This window comes from Punica granatum, chromosome 2, assembly GCF_007655135.1.
Source record: "Punica granatum isolate Tunisia-2019 chromosome 2, ASM765513v2, whole genome shotgun sequence".
Taxonomy (NCBI): Eukaryota; Viridiplantae; Streptophyta; class Magnoliopsida; order Myrtales; family Lythraceae; genus Punica; species Punica granatum.
The window spans coordinates 43,887,317-43,909,445 of record NC_045128.1 but is presented as its reverse complement, the minus strand read 5'-3'; the positions used below and the strand labels follow the sequence as shown (position 1 = coordinate 43,909,445).

The 22,129-nt window shown below is 41.1% G+C and overlaps 3 protein-coding genes across 6 annotated transcripts; all 3 read left to right on the top strand.

Moving 5' to 3' along the window:
• Window positions 1-4,947: 4,947 nt before the first annotated feature.
• On the top strand, window positions 4,948-11,570 carry LOC116196105 (LRR receptor-like serine/threonine-protein kinase ERL1). Of its 4 annotated transcripts, none has more exons than XM_031525659.1 (27): window positions 4,948-5,367; window positions 5,814-5,952; window positions 6,195-6,266; window positions 6,365-6,436; window positions 6,545-6,616; window positions 6,721-6,792; window positions 6,898-6,969; window positions 7,139-7,210; window positions 7,282-7,353; window positions 7,446-7,514; window positions 7,643-7,714; window positions 7,822-7,893; window positions 7,981-8,052; window positions 8,143-8,214; window positions 8,387-8,458; window positions 8,563-8,634; window positions 8,705-8,776; window positions 8,859-8,930; window positions 9,018-9,089; window positions 9,184-9,255; window positions 9,366-9,437; window positions 9,513-9,584; window positions 9,632-9,726; window positions 9,800-9,943; window positions 10,034-10,372; window positions 10,460-10,830; window positions 10,917-11,570. In XM_031525659.1, exons 1-27 carry the CDS (start codon window positions 5,250-5,252, stop codon window positions 11,271-11,273), a joined length of 3,000 nt encoding a protein of 999 aa, XP_031381519.1. In that variant the 5' UTR covers window positions 4,948-5,249; the 3' UTR covers window positions 11,274-11,570. The 4 variants fall into 4 exon arrangements, with proteins under 4 accessions (XP_031381519.1, XP_031381522.1, XP_031381521.1 ...); XM_031525662.1 differs by having other exon boundaries at window positions 4,949-5,367; window positions 9,653-9,726; window positions 9,815-9,943; XM_031525661.1 differs by having other exon boundaries at window positions 4,949-5,367; window positions 9,653-9,726.
• A 194-nt stretch (window positions 11,571-11,764) lies between these two features.
• LOC116196109 (CDGSH iron-sulfur domain-containing protein NEET) lies at window positions 11,765-13,526 on the top strand. Its single transcript, XM_031525666.1, has 2 exons — window positions 11,765-12,243; window positions 13,208-13,526. The coding sequence occupies exons 1-2, from the start codon at window positions 11,894-11,896 to the stop codon at window positions 13,311-13,313; spliced, it is 456 nt and encodes a 151-aa protein (XP_031381526.1). The 5' UTR covers window positions 11,765-11,893; the 3' UTR covers window positions 13,314-13,526.
• Window positions 13,527-16,484: 2,958 nt separating this feature from the next.
• On the top strand, window positions 16,485-20,824 carry LOC116196108 (DEAD-box ATP-dependent RNA helicase 7). Its single transcript, XM_031525665.1, has 14 exons — window positions 16,485-17,063; window positions 17,355-17,489; window positions 17,573-17,713; window positions 17,810-17,921; window positions 18,139-18,209; window positions 18,346-18,500; window positions 18,633-18,744; window positions 18,915-19,016; window positions 19,116-19,176; window positions 19,271-19,439; window positions 19,519-19,615; window positions 19,714-19,808; window positions 19,938-20,071; window positions 20,178-20,824. The coding sequence occupies exons 1-14, from the start codon at window positions 16,650-16,652 to the stop codon at window positions 20,414-20,416; spliced, it is 2,037 nt and encodes a 678-aa protein (XP_031381525.1). The 5' UTR covers window positions 16,485-16,649; the 3' UTR covers window positions 20,417-20,824.
• Window positions 20,825-22,129: the final 1,305 nt, after the last annotated feature.

Below are 22,129 nucleotides of genomic sequence, written 5' to 3'. Positions count from 1 at the left end.
CCTCATTCTGACTCACTGCAATTCACTCTCATTTTTCTTTTTTTAAAAATATATTTTGGTCCTTGACACCTCGTATATGTGTACTCATGCGTGTTACTAATGTCATTTCCAAAAAAAAACACTTATAAAAAAATGTGATTTCCAAAAGATTTAGAGAAGAAAAACAATCTTCATGTTCTATTTGAAATTATAGAAATCATTATATTATTTTTGGGTGAAAAATTATTACACTTTTTTCCTATTATAAAGTCAGATCAATACAAAATTACCATTTTACCGGTACGGTTGATTCGGTAGCTATCACGTGTTCACGAATCCAAGTGACTTCTCGTGTGGAACTGATTTATCTCCACAACTAGACAGCAAGTATAAGGATTACTCTTTTATAGATAGATAGATAGATAGATAGACACTCCCTAGTTATAACTTATATAAAAAAAATGATAATATTTGTTGAGCGAATAAAGTCTAAATGAAATTAAAAATACACTACTTTTCCATAAAAATTGTAGTTGATTGATGGATTGACGTAAACTGAACTTTTGTTGAAATGATTATTGACTTTTTTTATAAGGAATATTCACTTAAAACTTTTAAATGTAATAAATTTGCTTAGCAGAAAAAAGGTGTAATAAATGTGGAAGAATTCTTGGTGGTCAAGTCATTGAGAAAAATATCAATGAAATTTAATGAATAAGCATTAGAAACCGCAACACTGCGGATTTGAAATATTTATATGATTAATTATAAACTTTTATTAAGGAGGAATTTGTAACATAAATAGATCAATTTTAAATTTTATTCATTTATTTTCTCTCACGGTGCTGAAAAAGAAAAGTTATTTGGAGCCACCAATTTATCAGCAAGTTTATTGCGGGCATTACCCCTGGCACTTCCTTCTCTCACGTCTATCCAAGGGCAGAGTAGAGTTAAAAGACTCTTCCAACTTTCGCCTCATCGCCGGGGATCGGATCACCCAAGTCGCCTGGCCCTGCGGCCTGCCCTTATGACGAGAAGAGACCATTCATAATTTTGTCGTTCATTCTTTTAGTTATGATAATGACAATAAAATTACATTTTAATCATGATATTACAATATACTACTTTACATATATCAATAAAGCGGACAATTCATGTTGTTAAATTTCAATTGTCCTTATGTAAAATGTTTTTCTTTCTAATTCTAACTTTCAACACCCGTTCTCACTCGACAACCTATGTCTTTGACACTTGCATGTCATGAGGCGACCCTCGCGTTATGACTTAACACGAGTTCCATACTTGATAAGATAGTTCACTATATTGGTCAAAGCTCCAAAAGCGACTGAAGAGGACTCCAACCCGACATCTCAGCTAGCTTAATGGGGTGCCATGAGTTTGTGTCCGAGGCCTACTCAAAGACAGAGGGGTGAAGGGGCTCGAACCCCACCCTACTCAAGGGAGGGGGCTCAAGTCCCAATCCCCGCCTACCTACTCTCATCGCCAAGGGGGTCGAGGGGCTCGACCACCTTCCTCGGAGAGCAAGCTCGAGCCCCTCCTCTTAAGGGGGTCGAGGGGCTTAATCCCCTCCCTTCGAGAGAGGGGGCTCGACCTCCTCTCTCGGAGAAGGAAGGCTTGAGCCCCTTTCCCCCACCATGGGGGTTAAGGAGCTCGGCTCCTTACCACCAAACAAGAGTTCGTCGGTGTCAAGGAGCTTGACCATTCTCCCGTTGACTTGAGACTTGACGATGTCCTCGATCACGAAGGCCCTGATAAGTAGGCCCCTTACCTCAAATGAGGGTCCCCCCCAAGCCCTTCACCTCGAAAGAGGGGCCCCATTAGCACTCCACCTTGGTTAAGAGCCCGAGGGGCCTTCTCCCTAGTCAGAGATGCAACAAACCTCTAATCCCTTATCTTGGGTACCAATAGTGGACTTCAGTCGAAACCATATTCCAAGCAATTGTGCCACAAACTAACTCAGTAGGCTTCATTGGGCTCGAACTCTAAATAATAGCCCACAACTCAGACAAGACCCATACAAACTCTCACCAAGTTTAGCAGGCTAAGTTCGTACATTAACCTACATGCCCAAGAGTCACGAGACTGCCATTGTGATTTTTTTTTGGTAAGGGCCACTGTGGATTTCTTTTATTTATTTATATATAAATACCCACCCCTTAGCTAATTTTGGTAAGCTCATTATTTCACTTCGAGTGATTTACCTCTCCTCCCTAGAAAGACACTGACTAAAGCAACTGAAGAGATTCCTTGGAAACAACTCTAGAGCCTCCTTGTAAGTTGTAACCTTAATTCTATGGTTCAAGGATATTACAACAGTGATGCGAAACACGAGAGTTTGGTGATGAAACACATGAGAGAGCCTTCGAGATCGAGGAAAAGCAGGAGACCAGCTGGCCCTTATTTTTATGGTCCAGGGCTATCACAACAGCGACGCAAAGCACAAGAGTTTAGTGAGGAAATTGGTGTGAGAGACTTAGGGACCAGGAAAAGTAGAAGATCGATTAATTCAGATTTAAAGGAAGATCTTGGTGAGGAAAGATTTCATTTCGGATTCATTTTTCCACATGAATACTGGTGAATCCACACTTCGACGTGTTAAAATCGTTCTAATACTATATTAGATCTCCGTTTGACTTAAACTAAGTTAATTCAAGCTTCACTTAAGAACTCGAGCTTGTACAATGTGGAATTCAACTTCCTTATAAACTTTAAATTTGTACTAAATTTTTATATATGAAATTAACTCTCCATACTTATGTTTTTGTCATTTGATTTTTTTTATGTTTGGTTTTAGGGTTAAATTTTGATTTTAATTGGTTTGTAATGATTGAGTTATTGAATTATGAAAAAAATGTGAAAAAGTAATAAATAGTTAAGAGAAGTAATGATTGTGTTGTTAAATTGTGAAAAAAAAAATAATGAATTATTTAAAGAATTTAATATTAAAAATTGAATTGAATGGTTAAAAATTTTTAAAAAATGAAAAAGTAATAATTATATTATTGATTTAAAGATAAGTGAAGTAAAGTTAAAAATTGATCGTAAAAACCAAACAAAGCTTGCTTTGTCAATTTAATTCGTTACATAAGGGCCGACATATTGGATGGAATTAACTAATTTTATTGCTACTTTACTTTTCACCAAAGAGAAAAGGATGGTAATTTGAGGAAGGATTAAAAGGAATATTTGCACTGCTGTCGTTTCATTTGTGAGTGAAGCGCAAGAAATTGATTTTGCTGTTTGGGCCATCAAAATGTAAACAACGGGAATTCACCAAGACCGCAAAAAAAAAAAAGTCTCGTCATTATTTGTGCATGGTAATAGTAAAACCCACCGCAGTTGGACTAACCGATTCGCTACAGACATTTCTCCACGCGCCAATCCTTCCCGACACAGTGCGTGCGAGGAGAATTTTGCACTTGGCCACGTAATATAAAATAAAAAATGATGCTCCACGAGGTCCAAATCAATTTCTTGGTTCGGCCATTGTGTTTACTGCTATTTTCTATTTGGAATAATTGCGCCATATAGTCTAACGTTTGTAAGAATTCTTAGTTATAACCCAAACTTAAATTTTTACTTGAAATATCCAAATATTGATGCGTTGGTTTCAAATCTATCATGATGTTAACTTTTCGTCTAAAATTAACGGAATTGCACACGTGGCACGTTAATTTTGTAATAAGTGTCTGGATAGATGTGAAATTAACGTGTTACATGTGCAATTCCGTCAATTTTAGACGGAAAATTAGCGTCGGGATATATTTGAAATCAACATGTCAACGTTGGGATATCTCAGGTAAAAAATCAAGTTTGGACTATAACTAAAAATTCCTTCAAACATTTAGCTATATGGCGTAATTAATCATTTTTATTTCTATTTAGATAGATTATCACTTTTAATGGTATGAATTGATAAATTACCATGTTTGGTATAAGCTTATAATGTCATATATTAGCGATAATCTTGTTGGTAATATAGATAAAACACTCTCTGTTGGGAAAGTATACCACAAGTTGAGTGAAAAAGTGAATTATTTTGGATATTCAATAATATGTATCAACAAAATCTAGTGGACTCAAGAAATTTAAAATCAGATTCCAGTAATTCAAATTAAGTACCTCATCTCATACCAAACGTTCATTTTTCCTCTATAATATTTCGGGAACTATGTTGATCAATAGTTGGATAATGGGTCGCACACATAAATTGTCGCCATATATGTAGCAAGCACATCTAACATTTTAAAAATCTTTTTTTTTTTGCAGTCGATTGAACATTTTGTAAGTGGCACCGTATCATATATTTCAGAATAGTTTACATTTTTTTTGCTAACCCGCTGTGTCCGGACTTCGTCGGACTAATCTTCGGAGCTTTGTGAACCTTCGGCGGCGCACGGAGAGGGTAATTACGCTAAAGGCGTTTCGGTGGCCCCAAGGGAATTCGAACCAGGATCTCGGTGCAAACTCGAGTGCATATTAATCATTAGGCCGAACCCCTTAGGGTTGAGAGTAGTTTACATTATGTTATAAGGTTAAAATTACTTCTTCTTCTCTTTTCTCTCAAAGTTTAAAAATTTCTTGAAATATCAACGGAGAGCTCATATTATGATAACATAACAATTTATCAGGAAAAAAAAACCACATTATTTCAGTTCACCCACAGCACAGGAAAATTCTCATTCCTGTCCTAGGACTGTAATAATTAAATAAATAACATTGATAAATAAATAAATCCCATCAAATCAAGACGTGCAGTGTTAGTACATAGGGAAACGGCGGTACGAATGACGGCCTCTTCTGCTCCTCCTTCCTTCCTTCCTCTGTGTGTGCGTCTCTCTCTCTCTCTCTCTCCACTAACGTCCCGTCTCCGCCGTTTGTAATGACATTTACCCCTCTCTTTCTCCATCACTGTCCCGTTCTTCCTTTAACTGTCTTCTTCCTCCTCCTGCTGTCTCTCTCTGTGCAGCAAATGCACTCTCTCTCTCTGTTTCTCTCTCTTCATAACAGCTCTGCTCAACTTCTTCCTTACAGTTCACGCCAAACGCCTGCTCTCTCTCCCCATCTCTATCCGTATGTCCTTGACAGAGAGGCCAAGCTAGAGAGAGGACCAGTGGATTGACTCCCATCCTTACATTAGTTCCCTCTTTCACTACGCGTTTTGCCATTCCTCTCTTCCTCTTCCCCTTCTTCCTTTTCTTCTTCTATACCCCTTAGACATTCTCCCTTTCTGCTCCGGTCCTCTTACAATGGCGGATGATACATTCTTCCGCCACCGGGGAAATGCCCGGCTCCTCCTCTGGCTCTGGCTCTCAGTCGCTGTGTTTTCCGTCTTCTGTCCTCTCGCCGCCGCCCTTATTGACGAAGGTAATGACGCTCCCTGACTTGGTCCGTACTGTAGCTTGGGGCGGAGCTCAAAGTCTCGAACTAGGACTGCATATTGAAGCTGATGATGAACCCACTCTGCTAGCTGAACTCCAAAAGGGCTCAGATTTCGGGTTCAACCCACTCTTTGCTGTACCGCTGATAGGGATAATCTTTCAGCGGTTGAAAACTAAGCTGAGATCACTCTGATCGCAATCTACTGTTTATTATAAAATTGTTTTGACTAACGAACACTTTTTTGGGAGCACAGTGTCTCTGGGAATATTTTATTGCTTTGGTCAAACCTTTTTCCGGCTTTTATTTCAGTTTCCGTTAATAACCATAATAATCGATGATTGATTAATAATAATATATTGTGGTATAGTAAAGCCTTCACATCACATTTTTGACTCGTGATGATAACGCTCCCAACTTTCGAAATGTTGCAGGCAAAGGACTGATGAAGGTCAAGGCCTCATTCAGCGACGTTGCTAATGTACTGCTCGACTGGGACGATGTGCACAACACGGATTTCTGCTCATGGCGCGGTGTCGCCTGTGACAACTTCAGCCTCTCTGTCGTCTCTCTGTGGGTTCCCTTCTTATCTTATGCTGTTCTTGCTTTAGGACCTTGACATAATATATCCCAACGGTTGATAAGTTGAAGACCCATTTGAAGGCGTTCGAGCAAAACATTATGCAGCTTGGTAGTACTTTAAAATGCCATTGGTTTTGTTTAGATGTATATTACAAGGGTGACGATTGTAGCTTCCTTTGGCGGAATGCCTTGCGCTGTTACCGGGATATTGAGTTCTTTCTCTTGATTTGCAGGAATCTGTCCAACTTGAACTTGGGAGGCGAGATTTCCCCTGCCATCGGTGATCTTAGGAACTTGCAGTCCATGTATGTCTAGTTTCTTTTGACTCCCTTTCTGTGTTAGCCCCTATGTGCTAATGGGTTTTGCTCCTAAGCTCTGAAATCCTCGTCTTTGATGATGGCAGAGATTTCCAGGGGAATAAGTTGACGGGTCAAATCCCAGATGAAATTGGAGATTGTTCGACTCTGATACACTTGTAAGCGGTTTTTTGCTGTTTTCGAAATCGTCCTCCCTACACTAAAGGATGGTCCTCTTTCTGTGCTATCTTGTTTTAAAATAGAGGGAGTTGGTGATGATATTGCAGGGATTTGTCCGACAACTTGCTTTATGGAGATATTCCGTACTCAATTTCCAACCTTAAGCAGCTTGAATTCTTGTGAGTTCATTCCCGCTTTGCTTGTTGTTGCCTTCCTGTACCTTGTATATTACATTCTTGGGCTGTTGATAACCATTTTCTCCATTGATTTATAATTTATTCAGGAACCTGAAGAACAACCAGTTAACTGGACCTATTCCTTCAAGTGTTACTCAGATTCCTAATCTGAAAACTCTGTACGTTTACTGGCCCTTAGCAATTTTCTTGCATCAGTAGCATAAGCTTGCTTGTTGTATGCTGTTTGTATCTTTGGCCAAGGACTCATTATATTGTGCTATTAGTGATCTTGCTCGGAACCTGCTTACTGGTGAGATACCTCGGCTACTCTACTGGAATGAAGTTCTGCAATACCTGTAAGTATTAACGCAATCAGATTAATATATGGTCAAAGGGAAAAAAATAATTTTAAATTAACGTTTGGTGTGTATTTTAGTAAGTCCTTGATGGTTGTCCTTTCTTTTGTTTATTGCATGTTTTATTAGGAAATTGTAAATCAACACCTTCGCTTGTTTTGGTTCTCAGTGGCCTACGTGGGAATTTGCTCACTGGAACATTGTCTCCCGATATGTGCCAGCTGACAGGACTTTGGTTCTTGTAAGAAACTGTCCATATTCATATGTTTAGGTTATCCATGTTATTTTCTCTTATAAATATACTCTCTCCAGTGATGTAAGGGGGAACAATTTGACTGGTACCATTCCTGAGAACATTGGCAACTGTACGAGCTTTGAAATCTTGTATGTTAGTTGAGACCTTCCTTTGATTTCTTTTAGACTATATGTACACTTGGTTGATTGATTGATTAATGATGCTCGGTGGGTGCCATTAGGGATATTTCATACAATCAGATAACTGGAGAGATCCCTTACAACATTGCCTTCCTCCAAGTTGCTACCCTGTAAGACATATTCTCTGGCTTATGTTTTTGCTCCTCATTTCCAAGTGTGTTGCACTGGTCAGCTGACTGTTGATGCATATTATGATTAGAACTGAGCAATTTTGCAAGCTTATCTGCTGGCTTTGTAGGTCACTGCAGGGTAACAGGCTAACAGGGAAAATACCAGAGGTCATTGGTTTGATGCAAGCTCTCGCCGTTCTGTACGTATAAACATTATGTTTTGTATAAGTTGTGTAGTTTTGCATACAACTAGGGACGCAAACCTTTGCAATTAATGTGGTAATGTTTCTTTCTGCTTGGTTTTCAGGGACTTGAGCGAGAATGAGTTGGTTGGACCGATTCCCCCCATACTCGGCAACCTGTCTTTTACTGGCAAATTGTGAGCATTCAAATATCTAAAATTTACCGTTGAATTTACCTTTGCCTTTTCTGTTGCCTTACTTTGTCCCCCTTTATTTTTTGTTAGGTACCTCCATGGGAATAAACTCACTGGTCCTATTCCCCCAGAGCTCGGCAACATGTCAAAACTAAGCTATTTGTGAGATTATTTATATTGAAATAGCTCTAATAGCTTTCTGGCTTAATTTGGGTTCTCTTTTCGTTTCTGACTCTGAGCTTGTGTTTGCAGGCAGTTGAATGATAATCACCTAACTGGGACCATTCCAGCAGAACTTGGGAAGCTTGATCAGTTGTTTGAATTGTAGGTGTTTACCCAAAATTTGTTAGTTCTCTTATTTTTCTCCTGGAAAAACTGTTTGAATGCTTGATGTAAGATTTATTTAATGGCTCCCGGGAGTTCTATGCCTCAACCACTGGGCCTTGAGTCTTCTTTATTTTTATTGAAACTGATCAATTGTTTTCACATGTTTCAGGAACCTGGCCAACAACTATCTTGAAGGACCTATCCCAGATAACATAAGCTCATGCATGGCACTGAATCAATTGTGAGATGCCTTTTCATTTTTGCCATGTGCTAGTTTTCTCGTGCATATGATGCAGATACTTGCAGCTGCTTGCTTGATATAGTTAAAACTTTCTTGCTTTGCAGCAACGTCCATGGCAATCGCCTGAACAGATCTATTCCATCAGGGTTCCGGAATCTCAGGAGCTTGACTTACCTGTAAGTTTGTTTGATGTGGATATGGCAGTGTTTGGTGCTCTGAATTGCAGTTAACTTGATGCTGTTTCAGCAATCTGTCAGCAAACAATTTTAGGGGCAGGATACCTACAGATCTGGGTCGCATCATCAATCTTGATACACTGTATGTCTTAAGCTACTTGCTCTTCATAATGTGGCACTGTGGCCATGTTTTCAGATTTCTTACTTTTAGGTTGTCTTTGCAGGGACCTCTCAAGTAACGATTTCTCAGGACCTGTACCACCTTCCATCGGTGGACTGGAACATCTACTCACATTGTGAGGATGTTATCTTTATACCGTTTGTGAAATAGTTTTTGAACTTTTTAGGCTCAGAACATAAATTGCTGGGATGAATTGAAACAGGAACCTGAGCAGAAATCATCTTGATGGCCCATTGCCAGCCGGATTTGGGAATCTTAGGAGCATACAGATTATGTGAGTCTCAATTCAAATAATTGTTTTATCTGCATGTGTCAACAATCTTTAATTTCTCTTGGAACTTACACTCTCGTTGTTAATCCTTATGTAGAGACATGTCATTCAACAATCTCTCCGGCACCATACCTGCTGAACTGGGGCAGTTGCAGAACATCTTATCTCTGTAAGTTGCACATTTATGGAAGTACTCTGATCAAATACCATTCTGTCAATTCATGTGCCTTGAAATATAAGATGCCGATCCTCTATGTAATTTTTCTTGCCCTTTTTCAGGATTTTGAATAACAACAAGTTGCGTGGTGACATTCCCGATCAGTTGACCAATTGTTTCAGTCTTCTGATTCTGTGAGTTTTCTTGGCATTTGCTTCCCTGAACTTGTCATTATATACTTCATCTGATGCAACTTTCTCTGGTTTCAGAAATGTCTCCTACAACAACTTATCGGGCATCATACCCCCTAATCGCAACTTTACACGGTTTCCGCCTAATAGGTAGGTGGTGATGTTTGCCTAGTTTATCAGTGAGTTCTGCATTTCAGTGACAAAGATATTCTCTTCAGCTTCATTGGAAATGCTTTTCTATGCGGCAATTGGTTGGGATCCATATGTGGACCTTCTGTGACGAAATCTCAAGGTACTGGTTCAGCATCTTAGTAAATCTCCGTATCATTTTGAATCTTGAACGGCGGAGGTTATAAATTCTCCAGTGCTCTTTGCCCCAGCATTTCTCTCCCGAACTGCTGTCATCTGCATGGTGTTGGGATTCGTCACTTTGTTTTCCATGATCTTGGTGGCCATCTACAAGTCAAAACAGCGAAGCATTGTAAAGAAACCCAGTAAAAATATACATGGTATTTTCTATTCCTGTAGTATCCGATTATCCTTTGGTCTCTGATTGTTTTATCCCATCTGAATAGTTTTTGCGACATTTTTTCTTTCAGGCCCTCCAAAACTCGTTATTCTTCACATGGATATGGCTATTCGTACCTTTGATGATATTATGCGAATAACTGAGAATTTCAGTGAGAAGTATATCGTTGGATATGGAGCTTCAAGTACAGTTTATAAGTGTGTGTTGAAGAGCTCCCGGCCTATTGCGATAAAACGACTTTACAGTCAGTATCAGAATAATTCCCAAGAGTTCGAGACTGAGCTTGAAACTATCGGGAGTATCAGGCACAGGAACATTGTCAGCCTCCATGGCTACGCATTATCTCCTCATGGGAATCTCCTTTTCTACGACTTTATGGAGAATGGTTCATTGTGGGATCTTCTTCATGGTTAGTTTCTTCGATAAAATTTGATGAACTTATAATTGAATATTTCTTAGCTCTTCTGTCAAACATCCGTTTGGTTATACTATGTAGGTCCTTCTAAAAAGGTCAAGCTTGATTGGGATACACGCCTTAAAATAGCTGTGGGAGCTGCTCAAGGGCTTGCATATCTCCACCATGACTGCGACCCGCGAATCATCCACAGGGACATCAAGTCTTCAAACATCTTGCTGGATGAGAACTTTGAGGCTCACCTTTCTGATTTTGGGATTGCAAAGTGCATCCCCTCGGCAAAGACTCATGCCTCAACTTACGTTCTCGGAACGATTGGCTATATCGATCCTGAGTATGCTCGCACTTCAAGGTTGACTGAGAAATCAGATGTCTACAGCTTTGGCATTGTTCTTCTCGAGCTGTTAACTGGCAAGAAGGCGGTGGACAATGAATCCAATCTGCTGCAAATGGTATGTGACTCGGCCTTTAAATTTTAATTGAGTACATAATCTCATGTCCCCAGATACACATCCTGATTGCGAGCTTCCCCTCTCAGATACTTTCCAAGGCCGATGATAACACGATAATGGACGCTGTTGATCCTGAGGTCTCAGTCACTTGCATGGACATATCCCATGTGAAGAAGGTTTTCCAACTCGCCCTTCTGTGCACGAAGCGGCTCCCCTCTGATCGGCCCTCGATGCATGAAGTCGCTAGGGTGCTGGTTTCCCTGGTTCCACCTCCAGCTACTAAGAAGCCTACTCCGGTCCCACTCAAGCGCATCGACTATGCCCGGTTTGTGATAGACAACCAAGGACAGCAGCAGCAGCTAACGACAAATCACCAAAACAACTCATCTGATGCTCAGTGGTTCCTACGATTCCGTGAAGTCGTCTCAAAGAATACCTTCTGAAGGAGGCTTTTGAGCATACGACCTAAAGCTATGACAAAAAAATTAGCAAGTCTTCGCAGAAAACCAGTAGAGAAGGCTGGGAAAGGCTCCCTCAACTGTGCTAGCAATGGGGCCCAATGGCTACAGTTCTTGGACTTTTTAACTCGCTTATTACAGCAATTTTGTGAATTTTGGAAGGGGTCTTATCTTATCCCACCCTTAGGAAATTTTGTGCAAACGATATCTACCGAACTTACTTGCAAACTGTTACTAACCCGTTTCGGAGATTAGAATTTTCCAATCCTCTTTTTTTTTTTTTTTTTTTTTTTTTGGGTTTAATTTCCAATCCTCTATTTAACTGAGGTTTTAAAGAGCACCTGAAAACTTCAAACATATTTAACTCCTGAGAATTGTAAGCACGTTCGGTTTTGATCGTGCAATCGTAAAATGTATTTGACGGGTGGGCGGCGTTTAATCAAAAGATGGATTGCGGGTGGGGGTGGTCCTCGAGCTGAATTACGTACGATACGATTTAAGAAAGGGAAGATCTATCTATGATGCGATATGGTGCAGTCGAATACAGTTTTTGTTTGTGGCAGGAGATGAACGGGTGAAGTGGCTGTAACGTATGAAACGATCAGATGACCTCAGCCGCTCGATTTCACCTACAAGTGCAATTGCTGGAGCGCGTGGTCTCCACAAGTTCAGTTCCCCTCCCACCACCTAATCTTCAGTATCGCCTTCACTTCACGCGTCCAGACGAAACCTCCTCAGAAGATCACTTTCCGATGGCGTCCCTTCTCAGCGTTCCCTCCTCCGCGGCCTTCTCCCAGGGCCTCAGCGTCCCCAACAGGGCCAGACCGAGGCGTTCGGTGGTGGTCAGGGCTGAGGCGGCGGGAACCATCAACACGGCGATCAGGAAGGAGGAAGATAAGGTTGTCGACTCCGTCGTGGTGACCGAGCTCTCTAAGCCCCTCACGGCTTATTGCAGGTTCGCGCCTTTGGGAACCTCCGTTCGGAGACCTTTTTATTTACAGCGGCGCATTGCATGATGCACTCCCCTTTTCTTTTGTTGATGTATGTCTGCGTGTGCTTCCATGGATTAAAGCTGTGCACGTGTGATTGCCTAGCTAGCTTGTTGAGGAGCGCCAGTGTATTGATATCTTAAGATAGGAGAGAAGAATTGTCCGTTTAATGGAATTCTCAATCCTGATCTCCGCATTGCATGATGGAAAAAAATTCGGGATTTCAAACTGCGTTGAGCTTCATGCTCTCTCCATTCGAAGCGGTTAATAATACATGCATTCGCATTCGCCCACCTGAAACTGAAAGAATTGGGAACCTGAAGTAGATTGTTCAGTGAGGTCTCTGCCTCTGAGTGGACTGAGTTAAATTAAAGTGTGCACTGGCAGGAATCTGCGGCCTCTTTGGTATGTGGAATGGCAGAACAATGCGAATATCTTTTAACCATCATAGTGGAATGGACGGGCTATCTATCGTGTTAATATAGTTCATGTATGATGTTTTGTCTCCGGATGCAGTCTTCGCTCAGTGGCTCAGATGATTAGATTGTTTGCGATTATTATCGTTTCTTGTGATTCAGGTTGATGCAACAGACTCGATTTTTTAGGTTATGGATATCTTTTCAAGCTTTGGTAACTAGACAGAACATCATTAAAAAAAAATTAAAAAAAAAGGGATTCGTTTGACTGACTGACTTGCAGGTATGATGGGATTCCTATTATTAACTTGGTTTTGCTTTGATCTCGTATAGTCTTTAAGGGACGGAAATTTAGAGGCGAAGTTCCTACTAGTTGAGTCGTATCTCATCTGTCTTATAGATGGATGGAACCGGGGAGGAGCATCCTATATACTTTTTTTGAGCTTCAATTTTAGAAATCACATATATGCAATGAATCTGCGACTATGAGTGTTCATGTTTTGGGTTTTGGTAGGTGCTGGAGATCGGGGACATTCCCACTGTGCGATGGGGGCCATGTGAAGCATAATAAAGCCACTGGTGACAATGTTGGCCCTCTGCTCTTGAAGAAGAAGCAGTAGTAGTGTTAGTAGTAGTAGTAGTGAGAAATTCTTTAGTCTTTTAAGGATACATACTCCGGGTTATTAGCTCCTCGTTTCTGTTGGCTGAAGGATTCATTGCTGTTGCTCGCTGTGTTACTTGTGTGGAATATTGAGCTTGACAGTTTTTAAAACCGTGTTGAGTTATGTATCTTCCTTTGTATTTCAAGTGGTGTTTGTTATGGGTTCCTCTGACGAGGCTCGATTCTCTTCTCTCACAGAAAAATATACAGTTGAAGAGATACGAAATTCACAATCTCGATTGATTTTGGGGATCGATTTTTTTTTTCTTGGATAATGCGAATAGTATTATTAATACGCGTTAAGCAGCAAGGTTACAAGGGGCACCATCAAACACACAAAATTTGACCCTAAAAGGCCTAACTGACAAAGGTCACGAGCATGGAGTTGAGAGCGCGAGGGACCCAAACAACAATGCCAATCCAACAGAGAGCACAAAAGAGCCATAATATCCGATATAACAGTCCTAATTTCCCACGGGACAGACCGTGGTTTAGCTAAAGCTTGAACTAAAACTAAAGAGTCAGATTCCAGCCAGATTTTCGACCAGCCAGCGTCGATAGCATGCGAGACTGCAAGGAGGACAGATTGTGCTTCTGCTTGGAGGGGTGTTGCAGCGAGGCAGGGGGCACACCGTGAACAGAGGATGTTGTCATTTCTCTGGGCCACCCCTGCAATATAGCCTTATGGATTTTGCCAAGGGGCATCGGTGTTAATCTTAGTCCAACCGGGGCAGGGGAAGATGATAGTCTTTGTCCGGTGAGGGGCTTGGTTCTGAGCTGCGTTGTATTGATGTGCTGTAATGCAGGTGGAGTCCATCGTAGAGCCACCGACGCTGGGCTGGGCACCCTGGGTGTGGGTGCTGCTGGGGATTGCTTGCTGAGTCGCCATCCTTACAGCCCCTTTGTTCGACATGTGAAGTTTGTATGTCCGCAGACTAAATTTGAATAGACTATCACTGTTATCCTTCACTTATTCATTTATCACCGTTTTTGCCCCCAATATATTTTTGTCGCCGGTTAGTCCCAAATGTTGGCATTTCGTATAACATTTATACCATTCTGTTAAACCTCCGCGACGGAAAATTCATGGACGGCGTTATATGCCATGTCACTTTTCCATCACGGAAGGGTATAAATGTTGGACAGAATGTCAACGTTTGGGGCTATTTGATGGCAAAAATATATTAGGGGCAAAAACGGCGACAAATGAATAAGCGGAGAGCAGCAGTAATAGTTTACTCAATATTCAATGAGTACCTAATTAAAATGTTTGTAAACGAGAATCTGTGAGCTAATTGTGGGACAAGTTTCTCACTTTCAAACATTTTAATTGAGTGTTACACATTCAAGTGGATGAGTAATACTCACCCCATATTTATTTTGTTTTGCAGACTTCGACTGAATTCAGCTCGAGCCCCGGCAAATAGATGAGTGAAATTATCGGAACTGATTAAACAAAATAGACATGGCTTACCACTTTGAGAAAATTACGTGAGATATTCACTTGCTAATCTCCAGTGGATTTTCACTCATCCATCTAATTTAAAGACCCCAAATGAGGATCAAATTCATAATAGTAACATCACCAGCAGAAAGTAATGGCCTAGTTCCTCCTTTTCGCTCGGCATCTTTTTTCTTTTTCTTTTGCTGATTAGTTCGGATAAATTGCAAACATGCGCTGTTTTGTGTGAATGTGGAATATTTGCGGTAGGTTGTGAATGTGGAATATTATACCATGTTTATTAATTGTGGAATATTGCAAACATGCGCTATTTTGCAAACATGTCTATTCATTGTCTTGAATTGAATGGATAGAGAATAAAAAGAAAGAACTTCATATAAAATCAGGCAGCATATTCCACCGGATTAATATTTGAGTTAATAACCCATAAAGTCATGAACTATACTCATTTTATTTTATCACTTTTAGCATAAAATTTCAAAAATTATACAGTAAGTTGCCAATTTTCGATCTTTTTTGTCCCATCTAGTATGTTGTCACTCTTTTAGTCAAGTTTAACTGATTTTGAAGACGTGCAACTAACAGTGGGTCCTTAAAGTGTTTAAAATAATACTAATATTATTAAAAAATAAGAAAAGGAAAAAAAGAAAAAGACAAAAGCCAAAGGCTCGAACGAAGGGAGAGGGCGCCAGGAATGGAGGCCTCGCCCCGCCAGCATCGCCCCAATCGGATCACCAGCAACCTCGGAGGCCGCGGTGACCCCATAGAGACTATGATGAATTTAAAAGAAAAAAAAGGAAAATCAAGAAGAGTAAGAGGTGGAGGACGGCTGTGGGGGCCTCTTAGAAGGCCATTGTTCTCCAAATTAGGGTCATCGATGTCCTCACAGGGGCAACGGTGGCACCAAACAAATCCTAACATTCCAAACTTGATAAAAGAAAAAATCCAAATTGAGAAGAGGGAAAGAAGAGAAGGGCGGCGGTAGGGGCCTCTTCGACGACCACTGCCCTCTAATAGGGATTGCGAGCAACATTACATCTCACCGCACGATTCCGACAAGGCTCTCCCCCCTCCATTTCTCTTCCCCTTTTCCTCTTCTTAATACCAACCCCGCTTTAAGTTTAGGGAAGTGGCCAAGTGGGGGAACTCCTCAGCACCACCATCGCCCATTTGGGATTATTGACCACTTCTGAGGTCGCCAGCAACCCCGATTAGGGTAGTGACAGTGCTAGCAAGGCTCGTGCCGGCACCCTTTCCTTTAGTTCAAGTATATTTTTTTCTTTTTTTATTATATTTTTATTTTTTAAACTACATAATATTATATAAACCTGTATGGGCTCATCGTTAGTGTCACGTATGAAGCATCAGTGCCATGTCAATAATAAATTAAAGTTGACCGGGAAGGGATAGCATGTTAAATGGCCAAAAAAAAAAAAGTCCATTGGTCACTTTCTTCTATGCAAAGTTTGTGCTACAGGTGATAAAATGAGTATAGTTCCATCAAACGACGTAGTCTTGACTGTGAAAAACGAGAGCTTTTCCTCCTCTTTGCGGGCGGCGCGTCCTAATCGAACGGTGAGAATCCGATTCGGGATGGCCTTGAGATCCAACGCTCAAAAATCATTCCACCGCTAAACTATAAATTTCGGAACCCTAATTGTGTGTTCTCCTCTTTCTTCTTCTCTCCTGCTTCTGCAGCTCTAATCTGCCACACCCCTTCTGAAGCAGGAGAAGCAAGAGAAACCCCCCAAAACCCTAGAGGACTCCTCCTCTTCCCCTCTCCTCTCAATACGGTATCTTGGGTTGCTGTGACGTTCACCAATTCAGAGAATCATGCCTTCCATTGCTATCTCGTCTTCCATACCCAAGTCCGCGGAGAAGCAGATGAAGGAGGAGAAGAAGAGCAAGAAGATCTCCAAGTCGGAGACCAAGGAGAAGAAGCGGAAGGCCTCTGAGGTGATCGAATACGACGACGAGGTAGAGAGTGGGACGAGCTCCGAGGTGGTGGAGCCCGTGGATTTGAAGGAGAAGAGCAAGAAGAAGAAGAAGGCCAAGCTGAGCAGCGACGGCGAGGAGGAACTGGTCAAGGAAGAGAACCCTAATGCCTTGTCAAACTTCCGGATTTCAGAGAAGTTGAGGGAGAAGTTGAAGGAGAAGGGGATTGAGTCGCTGTTCCCCATTCAGGCCATGACCTTCGACACCATTCTCGATGGGTCTGATTTGGTGGGGCGGGCACGAACCGGTCAGGTATACATAACTCTGAAAATTGCTTTGATTTTACGAGGTTGACTGGAAGCTTTAATGGTGTTGCTTGGGGAAAAGTTGCCATTGCATTGGCTTCTTCTGGACGCTTATGTATATTATCTAGGCAAAGAAGCCAAATTTGGAGTAGCTTCTCCAGGATGTTAATAAAGATTAGATTGCTGAGGGTGATAAGAAATCAACGCTTCACCTGTTTGGGAATTGATCGTTGTCGAGTTTGCAGATTCAATAGTAAGGTTATAATCTTGGCCTCTTCTGGCTTCTGTCCTGTATCAGGGTAAAACTCTGGCTTTTGTGTTGCCAATTCTGGAGTCATTGACAAACGGTCCTGCAAAAGCATCGAGGAAGACAGGAAATGGGAGGCCACCAAGTGTTTTAGTGCTTTTACCCACTCGAGAGCTGGCCAGTCAGGTATCAAGATCAGCCTTGTCGTACTTGTCTCCGTTTATCGCCTTGGAGTAACGTTCTCTGATTAATTTGTTATGTCATTTCAGGTGTTATCTGATTTTGAAATTTATGGCGGGGCCCTGGGCTTGACATCGTGTTGTTTATATGGTGGAGCACCCTACCATGCTCAAGAGTATAAGTTGAGAAGAGGTGTTGACATAGTTGTTGGAACCCCGGGTCGCGTGAAAGTAACATATAGAACTTTACCCAATAATTTTGATTGGTGAATACCTCTAGATTTTCTATATTCATTTTCTTTTCTCCTTTCTCTTGAACTTGAGCAGGATCATATCGAGAGGGAAAATATTGACTTTAGCTCTTTGAAGTTTCGTGTGCTTGATGAGGCTGATGAAATGCTGAGAATGGGTTTTGTTGAAGATGTTGAGCTAATCCTTGGTATGAGGGTCCTTTATCTTATTCTAATGAAAGAACGATGCCATCAGTAATTATATTTATTTCCTTCATTGTATTATATTGTTATATCGGTATAATAATCTACTGATTCTTTAATATACTGATGAGAGAAGTCATTTATATGTTTTCCTTCTGCACTTCTTTTACCACGTTGATTATGTGTCCTTCCAGATCATAATTTTGCTTTTAATTGTTTTAGGCAAAGTAGAGGATGCAAGCAAGGTCCAAACGCTCCTTTTCAGTGCCACCTTGCCCGAATGGGTGAAAAATGTAAGTATTCACTCTGAATGGATTACAATTTTTTGCTTCATATGCTACTTTAAGATCAGCAATGGTCCTTTTATTAGTTTCCTTTTCTCGAAGTGCTGCTAAGATTTATTTTTCCCTTAAAATTGTCCATTTTCAGATTTCTAAAAGGTTTCTTAAGCCGAATAAGAAAACTGTGGATCTTGTTGTCAATGAGAAGATGAAGGCTAGTACCAGTGTCAGGCATATTGTCATTCCTTGTTCTAGTTCTGCTAGAGCCCAGCTCATCCCCGACGTAATTCGCTGTTACAGCAGGTTGGTTTTATCTGTATGCTGCTTCCTGACAATTTCAGCTTATATAAATCCCTTGCCAAACTTGTTTCATCTTCAGTTGGAATATATATATATATATATATATTATATGTTGATTGCTTTGTTTTGTTTCAGCGGTGGTCGTACAATTATCTTCACTGAAACTAAGGATTCAGCTTCTCAACTTGCTGGTTTGTTGCCTGGTGCACGAGCTTTGCATGGGGATATACAGCAAGCGCAGCGAGAGGTAAAATGGGGCTTGTTGTATCAAATTTTGCCCGATTAATGGTACAAGTGTCAAAGCACATGATTATTGATTTTTCCATTTTTGCTGATCCCTGCAAGCTTATCATAATCTCGACTCTAATCATTTATATTATACTTGTACTTCCCTAAACTTATTTCTTGTGCTTTTAGGTTACTATTTCCGGGTTCAGGAATGGCAAGTTTATGACTTTAGTGGCAACAAATGTTGCAGCTCGTGGTTTGGACATAAATGATGTGCAGCTGATTATCCAGGTTTGTGTCAGAGAACAGTGAACAGCCCTCAAAGCAATAGGTTGGTTCGCCAAATCATTACGTTGTCGTTTTCTAAGCATTTCCTGTATGTTTTTCCAGTGTGAGCCACCACGAGATGTTGAAGCCTATATTCATAGGTCTGGTCGCACAGGAAGAGCTGGTAAATAACTGATTCTCGGGTTATATATATGTCATTGGCTCTGCACCTTAGGGTTGGTTGGCACCAACACTAATTATTTGTATTATTTATTTAGGCAATACTGGGGTTGCTGTGATGCTGTGCGATCCTAGAAGGTCAAGCGTTTCGAAAATCGAGAAAGAATCTGGTGTGAAGTTTGAACATGTAACTGCTCCTCAGCCAAGCGATATTGCTAAGGCTGCTGGTGCGGAAGCTGCAGACACAATTACTCAAATATCTGATAGGTAATAAGCTCCAGACAACGAAACATATGCTAGTTGTGGGTTATTAGCACCAGGTTAATATGTGCTTCAAATGTTGCAGTGTGATTCCCGTATTCAAGTCTGCTGCGGAGGAGCTGTTAAATACTTCAGGTCTTTCCCCAGTTGATTTACTATCGAAGGCTCTTGCCAAGGCTGCTGTGAGTTTACACTGATCTATGGAGATATGACCCGCAATTTTTCAATTGTTTCATGTTATTAATATTGTACTCTTGTATTATTGTTGCTTCTCTTTCAGGGTTATACTGAGATAAAGAGTAGGTCGCTTCTTAGTTCACTGGAGAACCATGTGACCTTGCTTCTTGAGGCTGGGAGGCCCATTTATACGCCATCGTGAGTGGTCACTTGCTCTTCAAAACTCTGTTGCTGGAGCCTTCTTGCATATTCTTCACGTGCTTACATTTTTTGACCCTGTGAAACTAACATGTTCTCACGTGACTTTAAATGACGTGGACATTTCAGGTATGCTTTCGGTGTTCTGAGGAGGTTCTTGCCAGAGGATAAGGTTGAGTCGTTGAAGGGCCTCGCTCTCACTGCTGATGGGAAAGGTGCTGTGTTTGATGTTGCTGCTGAAGATTTGGATACTTTCCTGACCGGTACAAGCTGCTCTGATCTGTTGACGAATTGGAAGTTCTGATCTCTTAAAATGTATCTCTCTTGAGACGTTGCTCTCCTTTGTCTTTGTTCTCTATGGTGGTGTAGGTCAAGAAAATGCAGCGAATGTGAGCTTGGAGGTGGTGAAGTCACTTCCACGCCTTCAAGAGAGAGAACAGTCGAGAGGCGGAAGGTTCGGTGGGGGCGGTGGTCGTGGCGGCGGGTCCAATGGTCGGTTTTCTGGTGGAAGAGGAGGAGGCCGAGGGGGTGGGTTCTCTGGCCAAAGAAACGGTAGGCCGAGTGGCAGCTTTGGTGGGAGGGGCCGAGGGGGTGGCAGCAGATGGTGAAGTGGGTCGGGCTCTGTCCCCAATTTCTGGAGTAATGAAGATTATCCGACGGTGAAGAAAGACGTGCAATATGAGACCATAAGTACAATGAATTATAACTATATTTATATAGAAGATTTCCTGGATATAAAGGAGGATCTTCTAATTCTGTCTTTTTTTTTTTTCCTTTTCATTTATATTTTATTGCCCGTCAGTCCTTAGCTTTTATCTCATTCAGTTGTGTTGTTATTCATGCAGGGGGGGTTTTTGGCTGTCTTGCCCCCTCGAGTCCTCTCTTCTTTTTTTGTTCTTTTCCCCCTCAATTTTAAAGTGTAAGAAGAAGGCACTCACTGATCTTGAGTTATGTATTCTTATATATCCATTATATAAATTGAGTACTCGGAAAAATGAGAGATATAAATTTTGCAAGCTATAGGCTCAATAATGCATGGTCTTGGTTTGTACCCCCGGCCTTCGTCTCTCTGCGTTTTTTCCGTTCTGGTGGGGTGTGCGTGTTCACAGCATCGTATTCCTTTTTTCTTTTTTAGTGGAAAATTATATGCTCCTTTTTTAAAGGAATTTGTTGTGTTCTCGTGTGCCGGACTCCTCAATCAACTCAATGTCATATGTGTATATAGGTAAATAACGCAGAGAACATTTTTAGAAACGAAAAGAAAAAAATGATATGTTGCGAGAGAGAAGCAAATTCTAGTCAACAACCGTGGGTTATTTGATGAGGTATTTGTCTTCATAATGAGCTTGCTCAAGTCTTGATGATGAGCTTGCCGAAGTCCCGCACAGAGGTGAATCCCCAGCGTCTGGACGCTCGAAAGGTTCAAATCCCAGGCCAAGGGTGAAGCCCGACTCCCGAGGCCGCCACTCGCTCCTTGCTCGGACTGCTTGTCCTTGGCCATCGATCTGCATTCTGACAGGGGTGAAGTCCTGATGGAAACATGGCAATCCTGATAAGTGGATGGATCCGATAGTAATCCCATCCGGGCGCTTCTGTAACACTCCGATAAATCCCATTGATGGCATCGATTGTTTTGTTACAGATGATCTGTTGAATCAGTTCACATATTCTCGTGGATGTGTTGTCTTGAGCAAATCTAAAAGGCTATGGAATGGAAGAGCTACACCCACCCACACCCACACCCACACCCACATGCATTATTATGCTGCGTTTGATTTCAAAGTAGGATTTTAAAATTAGATTTTAATTTTAAAAAAAAGAGTGATATAAATGTGACACACCCTTTGACTTTGTATGAATTATTTTGTTTTGTTATGAAAAAAAAGTGATATAAATGCGGCTCACTCATTGACTTTGTATGAGTTATTTTATTTTGTTGTGAGTAAAATTAGATTAAAGTTGTAATTTTAAAATCACGTTTGCAAATCAAACAATCATAGTATCTCACGGGACCTGGGGAACGAACGACGACCAACATCTCTGACTTGGTTGGTGGATCAAACATCACTAATGGCCTCGTGCATGCTTTGCCTGGTTGATTCTGTCCACTAGGAGTAGAAATTTCCCTTTCTCTAATAATTGGTTCTTGCAGGCCAAAAGGAAAGGGAGAGAGAGAGAGAGAGGTTTGCAAGCTGCAGGATCCCCATCTTCTTTAATTAAATTTAGATTAGATCAAAACGGCCAAAAGGTGTCTATATTTCTGCCCAAACAATCCTAGAATTCTTGTTTCCCGACTTACTCTTACTCGATCGGTATATATG